General features: G+C 45.2%; 1 protein-coding gene across 2 annotated transcripts in view; it reads right to left on the minus strand.

The window, feature by feature from the left end:
* Positions 1 to 12,468, minus strand: part of LOC144953746 (thrombospondin-3-like) — a 71,319-nt gene that overhangs the window by 29,097 nt on the left and 29,754 nt on the right. For both annotated transcript variants that reach the window (XM_078884349.1, XM_078884341.1), the window contains exons 5-8: positions 7,727 to 7,762; positions 5,917 to 5,999; positions 2,159 to 2,210; positions 1,021 to 1,187 (exon numbers count right to left, since the gene is read on the minus strand). In XM_078884349.1, coding sequence (XP_078740475.1) covers positions 1,021 to 1,187; positions 2,159 to 2,210; positions 5,917 to 5,999; positions 7,727 to 7,762 — 338 coding nt within the window. The remainder of the gene's footprint in view (positions 1 to 1,020; positions 1,188 to 2,158; positions 2,211 to 5,916; positions 6,000 to 7,726; positions 7,763 to 12,468) is intronic.

The following is a 12,468-nucleotide window of genomic DNA, read 5'->3' on the forward strand; positions in this document are numbered from 1 at the left end:
CGCTGACACAGGACAGACCAAGGTGTTATGAGTAACTGCCTGAAATGACTGTCAGATGCACCACCTGTGCTCTCCTCTGTGCCAACATGCTGCGTTTTAGCTGCCTGACGCTTCGCTTGTTGTTGTGAGCATTGCTCATCCACTTTTGGTTGTTGTTGGAGGGTGACTGCCTCCAACTGCCCAGTCGCGTCCTTCACGAGCCTCCTCCAAAGAAATCAATCTTGGCAGTGTTGGTACCAGTCAACGGCAAGTCCAATCAGCTCCACACCACATCAGCCCAACCTTCTCTAGCCCGTGCCATGCTAGTTTAGCCCCTTTTATGCAGCAAAACAGAAGCTGCTTGGGCATGCGGTGGCTGGACATGTCGGCTACATGACCCAGCCAACTTAACCTTGCCTGCTGGAGTAGTTCGCCTATGGGAATGTGTCCATATCTTTCAAGGATCTGTGATCTCCTCACACAATCCGGTCTGGTTAAACCCAGGATGGATCGTTGGCAGGCCAGCCTGATGTTTCAAGCAGGTGAAGATGACCGGCCGATATGCACCACCTGTGCCCCCTACTGTGCCAACTCGCTGTGTTTTAGCCGCCCAGCGCTCCGCTCGTTGTTGTGAGAGCATTGCTCCTCTGCCCTCCGTCGTTTCCTGGAGGGCGACTGCCTCCAACTGCACAGGAGCAGCAGCATCCTTCACGAGCCTCCTCCAGGTAGGCCGATTTTGACACCGCTGGTTACAAGCCGTCGGCCAAGTCCACTCAGCTCCACGTCCTCCTGCACCGCATCAGCTCCACCTCTTCTCTGGCCCGTGCCGCACCCGTTTAGCCCCCCTCTATCCAGCGAACAAAAGCCGTTTAGGCACGCGTCGGCTGGGACATGCGGGCTACGTGACCCAACAAACACAAAAAGGGCAGCCTTGCACTGCCGGAGGAGCTCACACAACAGAGACAGAGGTACACACACACCCTCTCCCGAGTGTTCGGGCTGAGCTGACCCCGGCCCCAACCCCGGGAAGCACACCCACACCTCGTCGATGTCGACGCAGTGCGTGCCGTTGCCGTTGAAGCCGTAGGGGCAGCGGCCGCAGGTGAAGCCGAGTGCCGAGCCCGGAGCCTCGGTGCAGTCGACGCCGGGGAAGCACGAGTTGGGGCTGCAGTGCGACCACCGCGGGGCGTCCCCGCCGTCCGTGAAGCCTTCATCCGTGAAAATAACACACACACACCATATACACACACACAACATTTATATATATACACACACACAAAAAGACAACGATCCTCCATATTGCCTTAACAGACTGTAGGGGCAAGTGCTGTTAGCGAGCACCTGTGAAGGCCGGAACGGTACACGAGGGGGTGGGTGGAAAGCACCACGCCCGGCGGCCTTTGTCTCCCCAGTGACGATGTTTACACACCGCACCAGGTACTCATTTCAGGCTGAGTCAACCTAGGGGAGGCCCAGGACCGGTTCAGATAATCGTCACTGGTGTTGGCCATGAGCGGGAATCGAACCCGTGTCGCCAGGTTCATAGCGCAGCGCACTAACCACTACACTACCGCTCCCCACTATAGACACATACACGCACACACATAATACACACAACATATACACACGCACACACACAACCCGCGCATAGACATGCACAGAGGGACATCCATAGGAGGGGGTGTGGGGCCCGGGGCAAATCACACTGCTGTGTGGACCCTCCGATGAAGCGGGGGGCCCCCCAAAGCACAGGGCCCAGGACCTTCACCCCGATTCGCCATAAGCTTATGGACGGCTTTGCATGCACATATGCTAGGACATTTTTGACTAACCCTAATAGCGTATACAGGATGTCCATGCGTTTTCACTCATTGCTCAAGCTATATAAATAATTTAGGGGTTTGAGCGAGATCGATAAAATGGAATATCTGTAAATTTTGCAACAAAAACAAAAGACTACGTCCATTAAATTAATGTAGCATTTCCATAACTGGCTTAACATTACATAGAGCATTACTTGATTAGCACACGATTAATATTCTCTATCTAGTAGTACAGATGGCCTGCACAAGGTACAATACACTTAACCTCAGTAAATTACTGCTGTTCCAGCAAACAACTTATCCAATAATAAAGTACGCTGAGCAAATTCGCAGATAAAGGGGAGACGTTGACTCACCGCACGCTTGACACTCCATGATGACATTCCTCAGTAGCGTTGTCTCCTTGATCTGCAAAATGATTACATTCCATTTCAGTCGATGACTCAACCCTTTTTCGTTCCGAGACGTTTGCAAGTTGCAGGGTGGGTCCCGTTCACTGCCGAATATCGGAACGTGTAAGCGGTTAGGGTTAATTTTATTTAGAATCGCACAGCACCGTTGTTTTTAAAGACATTGTACTCACTGCAGAGAACTGTAGTGACACGACCGCACTCTATGATATCTGGTGCCAAACGGTGCCACACGCCCTTCCACATGGTAATTTGCACGAACTTCAGAACGGAATTAGAATAAAAACTGATGACGTACACGTAAGTCATGGGAATGGGTTAACAGTTCGGTGGCGAGATGTTAACTACCTCGCCTGGTATACAGCAGGTCGTCAGTTTGATCCCAACCCTGACAGCTATATGATTGGAGTTTACATGTTCTCCCTGTGGTCGTGTGGATTTTTCTCCGGGTCCTGTGGTTTTTTCCCTCTAAATTTAGAATCAACATGCGGTGAGAGTATTTGGCTGCTATAAATTTCCACGTGATAAGCCACTTCGTTGAGCTATAATTTGTGGCCAGATTGCGTCTGAAAAAGAGCTATATGACTCAGTGGGCCTTACTTGGTTAAATAAAAAAAATTGTTTAGATAATAGTTTAGTTTAGTTTTAAACTGGGAGCAAGCCGACTGTGCTACAATCTGAACAAACACAACTTCATTTAGACTTAAAATTTTCGTGACTGCAGGAATTAATATTCTTGGTTCTTTCAGATAGATTTTTTTTAATTAAAAGCAAAAAACCCACGACGTTTTGATCGCAACACAAGCGGTCTTCTTCAGGTGGAGAAGAAGACCGCTTGTGTTGCGATCGAAACGTTGTAGGTTTTTTGCTTTTAATTTATATCTTTGTTTTCTATCTACGTGACTTTACAGAAAGAACCAAGAATGCAACGTCACTTGTCCAGATAAACATAACCAGGTGGCTTATAAGTCAGGGCACTATGCCGGTGGCTGATTACCTGGCTTCAATCAGGGTTAAAGCTGTCTATGATTGGAGCAGGCTCTCAAGTGTAGTGAGGTCATGGCCTTAGCCCCATCTCTAAAGCCTGCACGAAAAGTCGCCGTGATAACTTTGTTTTTTCAATCAAATTCGCAAAACGCCAGGTCGGAGAGCTCAAATAATAAAAGTTTCGTGTTAAACATCTTGTGAGGAGGAGGAGCGCCCCTGCGGTGGATAAGGGGTCACTTGAAGGGACCTCAGAAGTAGTTATGTGATATCACCTTACATGGGCTATTCCACGGCACAGTGTGGTTGTTATTCACCACTGTGCAGGAATTGTGAATGGATTCACATTACTGTATCTCAGTTTCTAGACGTAGCATTAAGAGCATCAGTGGAATAAAATTGTGGATTAATACAAAAATGTGTGTTAGTTCATCAGCATATAGCCCTTCCGGAAATTCGGTCCATGGGTTGATGAACTGACAAAAATATGTTATTTCATGTGGATTTTGTGTATGAATTTGTTTACATGTTACCCACGATTCTCTATAACAGCATATATTGAGTGTTGCAAATGTAACGTTTCATGTTGAATGGACTCCACAGCTTAAGCAAAGTCATCTTAGTCATAACAGTTGAAAACACAGTATAATTTGTTTAACAGGCCTAATTCTGGTCATGAGATTCACTAAGGCGATATTGGTTTTCAGTTTTCTTGATGAACAAAATTTTGTAGTTAAACATCGGTCCAGAAGACCCATAGACTGATGGATCAAGCATTATTTTGTTCTGTAGAGACACAGACGTTTTGAGTTTATGGGATAAAATATATCAGACACCATGGAGATAAGATGTTCCCGACCCTGATGCATGTAAATGTTGAGTTTACATGTTCTCTCCATGGTCGCGTAGATTTTTCTCCGGGTCCTCTGGTTTTTTCCTCCACATTTAGAAAAATGCGTTTAGAGTATTTGACTGCTATACATTTCCAAATGATAAGGCACTTCGTTGAACTATCATTTGTGGCCAGGTCGCTTCTGAAAAAGAGCGCTATAGCTCAGTGGGCCTTACCTGGTAAAATAAAAAGTTGATAGATAGCTAGTTAAGAGTTCAATAGTTAAAAAAACTTTACTGTATTGCAAGTGAGAAATTTGGATCAAGTAAATCTGAGTTCGTTTTGGCACTTGGGAGGAAACTAGAATACCGTAACCATAAAAAAACACAAGCGCACAAAGGAAATAAAATTGAAAGCTCCACACAGATAGATTCAAGAATCCACTGATGTACTGTCATCATATGACCACTTCACAGCTCCAGCGTACAACCCCTGGTATTTACAGATAGTCTCCCATCCAAGTGCGACCGAGGCTCAACCATGCTTAGCATCTGAGATGAACTCTGGTGTGATGAGGCACAGTGAGTGTGATGTCTCAGTCAGAACATCACACATGCATTTTGGTTTGGCGGCTCTCACCAGTACCATGCAGCTGTACCCTGTTTCAAACACAGAATTTCAAAACATCTCTACACAGTAACACTAAATATCCCCCATGGCCTGCAAGGTGTGAGGTGGCCCTGACAAAATAGGCTGTACACGCACAAGCATTCTCAGACGGAGGCAACAACAACAACGGCCACCGCCATTCGCCACAAAGTGGCGGTGACGTCACCACGGCGCTTGTGCCAGGCTAGGGCCACATGAAGTGTCGAACGCCCACTGGCAGGAAGTCACGGGACAGACCCAGGTGCCATGAATTTGCTGACTGAGATGACTGGCTGATGCACCACCTGTGCCCTCTACTGTGCCAACTTGCTGTGCTTTAGCCACCTGGCGCTCCGCTGGTTGTAGTGAGCATCGCTCCTCTACCCTCCAACTGCCCAGTAGCGTCCTTCACGAGCCTCCTCCACAGAGGCCGATCATGACATCGCTGGTACCAGCCGTCGGCAAGTCCATTTAGCTCCACATCCTCCTGTACCACATCGTTCCATCTCTTCTCTAGCCCGTACTGCGCCCATTTATCCCTCACTATCTGGCCGAACAAAATATGTTCAGGCATGTTAAGGCAGACGTAGGCATGCACATCGATACACACGCTCACTTTGTGAGATGATGCAGTTGAATCTAGTACAGGATAAATCAATTATGCAAACCCGTTGTGTGTGGGTGGATGAAAACGAAACACTGTTGGAGGTTGCTAATGTTATTAAATATCTAAACACTCGAAATTACAAGTAACAGATGTCAATGAATACTTAAATTGAGAAATGACCCGTTCTATTCACAAGTGACACAAATGTTTACACAGAAACATATTGTAGACTTCATAGACACACGTTGCAGAGCATACGCACTCATTTGTACACACACACACACACACATTTCACCTTACAGCTATATGTGGAGCAAGCACCTATTAATACTGGTGTAAGGCACGAGATGATAGTGTAGCCAACCCCATGCCCAGTTGCCTTTGTTTCCCCGTTGCTGACATTTATACAATGCAGATTTAAAGGATAAATTGACATAGGGCAGGTCCGAGACAAGTTTTCATGCCACTTTCCACCGAACGAGTCTTAGGTTGTCGGGATAACAGCACGCACACGCTGGCTCACATGCACGCACACTCGTGGCAGCCCATATCCCTGACGGGCAGTGAGGCACAGCGAAGAGATACGCTGTGAGGACAGCACCGCGCCCGATACGCGTGCTGTGCGCCGCTTGCCTGGTCACGCGTGTCCTGGCTCAACTGCCGCATAGCTTGGTTGAACAGGGTCATCTGATTCACCAGCTGGGCCATGTGCTCGCCTGTGGGTCCCGGAGAAGACAGGAAAAGTAAATGAATAAATAAACACCCTTTGTCTACTGTCAGATCCGAGCGAAAGCCAGCGTGGGGTGCTCACAACATGGATGGTTTTCCACCGGCTATTTGCCGAGCCATGACAGAACCAAATCTTGATACGCTGGCTTCAAAAGACATCTGGCTTGGCATGGCCCTGGCACGGTTCAGTTGTGCAGTGGAAAAGAGGTGTAATTATACCGAAAACAAGGAAAAACTCCTTAAAAATATATATATTTAAAACAATGGCTTTATTCACAACTGGCGCGCCTGAGACACGTGGCGCCTGGTTCTTGGTGGAGGCGATTCGACAGTTTAGGGACCGCAGCGTTTTTGACCTACGAAAAAAATATATATAAATAATAAGGCCTCCATACAAAATGTAAATTGGTTCAAAAGTAGCGAATTAATTGATTAATTTGATATAGGCATGTATTGTCACCGGATCTGAGTACGTGTGCAAAATTTTGAATTGACTGGACAACAGGAAGTACACGAAATTTTGATTACAAGATTTGACCACGACACAGGAGTCAAGTTAAGTAAAACCATTGAAAAAAATCACATCTTTCCAAGCATTGTTCACTTCACAGTACGGTATTCACTGACTCGAAGAGAACGAGTGAGTCGGAGGCGCGAGGAACCGCTGACAATCGGGAGGATAGCAGAGTGGCGTGCCGGCATCAAATTTCCAATATCTGGCGGTCCTCTGTATACATATGAAGGTTTCATCAACCAATTAATAAGTGTTTACACATGCGGGAGGAAATCGGAGCAGCCGGAGTAAAACCCACGCGTGACCAGGGGCAACTCTACATAGAAAGGGATCAGGTGGAGGCCACTTGCTCTGTACCGCCTTCACAAGAGAACACGACTGGAGTCTAAAACAAAACCGGTATGCCATCTCATGATACTGCGACTGCACTATAAGTTAAATTGTACTCGTAAAAACAATAGTAGCTCTGCTTCTCAAAACCTCCGTAAAGAGTGTTGCTTATCCTGTTTTTTTTAGCAACGTGCAGGTCATGAGCCAGAATATGCAAACATATTTCGAATAATATGAATACTTTTAAAATGATGACAAAAAATTCTGAACAGATGTTAACATTTAAATGCATCGCAATAAAGAAGCAGAACACTGATTTATTAGCTAGCAATGTGGAGGTTGCCGAGCTGTAGTTTTGTAGGTGTATACTCATAGACTGAACAGCAGTTTTGTCAAGTGCAACACTATCAAGATGGTAATGCCGAGTGCTGTCGTGAATCCAGACTTAGCAACACACAAAGGTGAGCATTTTATGTACAAAATCTCTCAGCTGTATCCACATCACCAGCTCAAAAGACCTGAGTATGTGGCTATTTTGGCGTTTATATCACCAACTCACAATAGTTGGGAAAATGTGGCCATCCCAACCAAAGGGCAGCAGGGAAACAAGACAACTGTAGACCAGTTTCATTAGGACTCATCAGTAGTACCAGTCTTGGGCCTCCCCTAGGTCGACTCAGCCTTAAATGAGTAGCTGGTGTGGTGTGTAAACATCGGCGACCAAGGAGATAAAGGCGATCGGGCGTGGTGTTGGCCACCCACCCCCTCGTGCACCGTGCCGGCCTTCATAAGCGCTCTCTAACAGCACTTGCTCCAACAGTCTGTTAAGACTATAAAGGGGATCTTTGCATTATCAGTGAGATAACTTACCCAGCAATGATACGCTTAAGATGTTGGCACCATTAACTAAAAAGGAGGAAAAACACAACAATTATGTTTTTAGTCACTGAACAACTCCAACAAAACAAGTTACTGTTTGCCAAATACGAGGTTATTAGCAACTGAAAACCAGCCTCAAGGGATATAATATATTCATACTTACATTCATATTAATACAGCATCGGATTAACACATTTATAAAAGTCCTCTTTCCATGGCTGCAACAAAAAAAGTAAAAAAAACGAGGCAGTTCACGAACATCGCAACATTTAAAGCTGCTAAAATGCATCGATGTAAAGACGACGCATCCAATTGTGTTTACAATTTTGTACGTGAGTGAAATGAAGCTACAGCTCACAAAGCAAGTATCGCTTGTCTCGTAGATAGAAACATGGACCCTGCATCCCAGTCTGTCCAACACAAATGTGTGGCTTTAAAGTTACAACTAAGGAGCATCGTCACAGCGCTCCGGTGTTATCACTGCAGTGATGTAAAGCACGTGCTTGTGCAAAGATGGAGGGTCAAATGTTTTCTTTTAAAGTGACAGTGCTATTGATGGATGTGTTGAGTTTTTTTGTTGTTGATGTACAAGAGAGATGTTGAAGCGATGTCACTGGAGCACTATGATGTGCAATGACCATAGCTTCAGTCTTTATCTTCCGTAACAAAGCTTACAGTGTATATCAGACATCCCAAGAATGCATTTATAAGAAAAGTAAGCTATTTGTCTTTTGGGTCGTGACTTCCTTTAAATTATTACATGACGAAGTGACTTACCTCTAATAGTTGACGTTATTTTAATATGAATGAAGCTTCTTATTTTTTAGCTAAATGGCCAATTTCCCATAATTACACAACCCCTCAGGTCACGGGTTTAAGCCCTGGGCTGCAATCCTTTTAAAGCCACTTTGACAATGAGTGGGTGTGTTTTATGGATTCGGCACAGTCAAGGATGCCACGCAAAATATGGGAAACTTGCTGGCTGCATTTCACTTGGTTGTAACCATGACATTCTGTTACTGCATCATTACACAAACGTAGCCGTGGAGTTGCAATTTTTGCAGGGTCATTAATGTCACAAACCAAGTTGGATTTCTGTCCCATCTACATTCACGGGCATTTCAAGATAGTTTTACGCGGATGTGCTTCAGAGTGAAAACATATTTGTGGTATTATTTGTTCTGGACAAAAGCCTTGAAAATGAGCATGAATACAATTGTTTACAACTTTCTAACCAAATAAATGTGTTTATTCACAACAACTTTAAATGTTTTAAGAACCAAAGATTATGTTTTAAACATTCTACAAAGTTACATTGAATGTTAGAAAGTGAATATGCTTTCTCACGTGTGCCAATAGTCAAAAGACCTAGAATGTTCCTGATCCCATCATATCTCCGCAGCTAAGCAGGCTGGGTCCGGCATAATGCTCGGAGGGGTGACCACTAAGGACTAACACAGGCGTGGTTAGGCATGGTGGGCAGGAGAGGGCAGTGCCACAAGATCCACTGTTGTTTTGTACTCCCCCCCCCCCACCACTTTTACTAATCTGCCATAACAGGGCTATACATAATAATACAAAATGAAATAACCAGCATGGTCAAGAATGGTCAAATAACCCCGCTCTCCGCACTGCGCGGGGAGGCCCTCATCCAGCAGTGGTCGTCAAACAGGCTGTACGCGTTCCACAAGCAAAGCAACATTAGCAAAACTAAATGTCAGTGTTTGAGACAAGGGGCATTGCTGCCCAAGGTGAGCAATGAGCACCTGCTGGTTGGCACGGTTCACCACGAAGCCAGTGGGCACCGTTTGAATGTTGCAGCTGCTCACGGCTCCAAAGGCACGATCCAAGAGGGAACACTGAGATATCGACTCTGGTGACACAGAGCCCAAAGTATGCCAATGTCTTTGTTCACACCCTAAACCTTAAGATTGCTCACAACTGAACTAAATAGCAGTAACAGTGTTGATGTCCCCTTATTCGGAATCTTTATTTCGACTGAAGGAACCCGATGAGCTCTGAGGCTCTTTTTAACAGATGTCCAGTAGAGGCCGGGTCAACAAGTTACATCAACAAACAACACACACACACAAAAACGATACAATAGCAAGATAGAGAAAGGGTAGGCAAGTCACTAAAAAAAATAACTATACATAAAGTAGAAAGTACAAATTGCAAAAGTATCTAAATTCCTGCCGATTTGTCAACACAAAATGCAAGTTTGGGTAACAACAACAGTCTCAGGACCATACCACGACAATGCGGTCCCTCGATTACATTGCCGTTACCAAATCCCCATTGCAGTAGAGGAGATGATACAATGCGACTCGAATGTGTAAAGCGACTCAATGCGGCCGCATCTTAAGCGACTGCGCATGAAGGGAAACGACTTCTGTGGGGAAGAGGACACACAGATGTTGCGTTTCAAGGGAACTTGTGCACAGGACGGTGCATTCACGTGGCGCTGCAGGGAACTAAGCTGCCCTTTCTTTCGGGGCTCTCGCTGACCTGATTTGATCCTGTGTTGCTTATCGAATTTACACCAGCACATTTGTTTTTATACCTCTTCCCTTGAGCGAACTGAGATGTAATTACAGTATTTACAAATGTGGTGTATGCAGTATATACACGCGCACACGATATTTGGCCGATTGCAATCGTGAATGGGAACCTTCATTCTTATCACAGGGACCATCTATTCCATTTACTATTGGTTTCTGTTCAAGTTGAGGCTAAAGATTGCATTTTCCAATGTCTGCCTATTGTATATATTTTAAATAACGTGGTCAAATCTGATCTATATATGGACTTATGTATTATTCATTACCCACAATCCACCAGCAACATCACAATATTCTCACACAATGTTCTGTAGCTCCACCGAACAGGCACACGGTGTTCATGGAGGGCTCTTGCCGACAGCACCAGGTCACAGAGCAGCGCTGCTTTAACCAAATCACACGAATACACCCGATCTCATCGCATAATCCAAAGGCAAGCAAGACTCACCATGGATGGTGATTGGACTTGTGACAACCATTCACAACAGGTGCTATAGGCTGCTGCAGGGCCGTGTTGTGGGTTCCAGAAGGCAGAGCATCATTGTTGTACTGTACTTCTATGCGTCCTCGTCTATGTGCCCTGCCTTTACTCACCCATCCCCACCGGCGTGGAGAAGTGTAGTGCAGTAAAAAATAACCCCACGGACCCTCATCCAGCAGTGGATTGACAAAGTCATTGGCCATTCACAGCTGTCCACGATGGAAACACCGAGTGTCCTGATTGCACCCAACTGCCGCCTGCAAGCCAGCAATTGCCACGGGGTTTGGGAAGTTTTCATTGCAAATCCCAAAGGCTTCCACAGGCATGTTGGTATATTGCTCCAAGTCTTACGCAGATCATCAGTAATTATGTGCTATATCGAAAGTAGTTTGATTGTGCTCGTGCAAAGGTAAATGATGCTCGTTGAGAAAAAACAGTGAACGTGCGGTTTGTTGGTTGGGCGCGTTAATTGTCTAGCAGAGTCAAGAGATGGATTAATAGGGACACTTGCAAGGTGCGAGGAGTGGTCCTTTAACTACAGAAATATTACAAATGTTAATATTCGTATTGAATAAGTATGCATTATAGTTAAAACAAGTACATCTTTATTCTAGAAACACATCTCTTACGTCACATTTAACGGAATATTGAATCTAACTGAATATATTAATGTTTTTGGTGTAAATTGCCGCTATCCAATAACAAATGTAGTCAACAATGACAAAAACCACGTAAAAAAATAAAACTAAAGACCCTAATAATGTTTAACATTCTTTCAAACGTTCCTCACCACAACTGGTTTCATTTAGAGGCCTGCAACTCGCACACATTTTTCTCATTTGCAGCCGCCTGGAACACGTACGTACGGTCAAAGTGAGACAGTCGTGCACATCCAGCCTATCACGTTCCCAAGCAACGTTTCGAAAACCGTGGAATTGTTTGTTAGACCTTCTGCAAGGACAAAAAAAAACAAACATCCAGGCCATTAAGCTGGGTTGGTTACACCCAGATGTGCCCCAACGCTGGAAACAAAACAAGCGTGGGGGAATTTTACATCGCACACTCTGTCACGTCCTTTCACGGTGCAGGAAGGAACATCTCTGCTAGTTTAGCCTACTGACGTTTGACTCTCAGCCAGAGAGCAGCACATTTGCGTCTCCATACACCACAGAGGGAGGCTTTGTGCCGATTTTACGGTGGAACGTTCACGAATGGAGCGGCCGCAGCTTGCGTTGACGCAGATATACCCATATGTTGAGGGCTCTGGGCTGCTTGGCACCACTGACATTTCCTCCAACCACTACGACATGTGCTGCAAATGCGAACCAGACAAACGGCGCAGTCTGATCACGCGCAGCACCGAGTGTCGTACCGCCGAGGAAGGAGGGATTTGGCTTTAGGCAATATTATTGCGATGTATATTGTTAGTTTTTTTCGGTAAAGTCACGTAGGTAAAAAATAAAATTAAAAGTTAATCAAAGTAATAATGGAAATAAAATAATAAAAATCACGACGTTTCAGAGGCAACACAAGTCTCCGTCATCAGGTGGGACCGTCACAGCTAGATTTACTGCATCAGTAATAATAATAGCTGTGACGGTCCCACCCGATGACGGAGACTTGTGTTGCCTCCGAAACGTCGTGATTTTTATTATTTTATTTCCATTATTACTTTTATTAACTTTTAATTG

The sequence above is a fragment of the Lampetra fluviatilis genome, chromosome 3 (assembly GCF_964198595.1).
Source record: "Lampetra fluviatilis chromosome 3, kcLamFluv1.1, whole genome shotgun sequence".
In the NCBI taxonomy this organism is placed as follows: Eukaryota; Metazoa; Chordata; class Hyperoartia; order Petromyzontiformes; family Petromyzontidae; genus Lampetra; species Lampetra fluviatilis.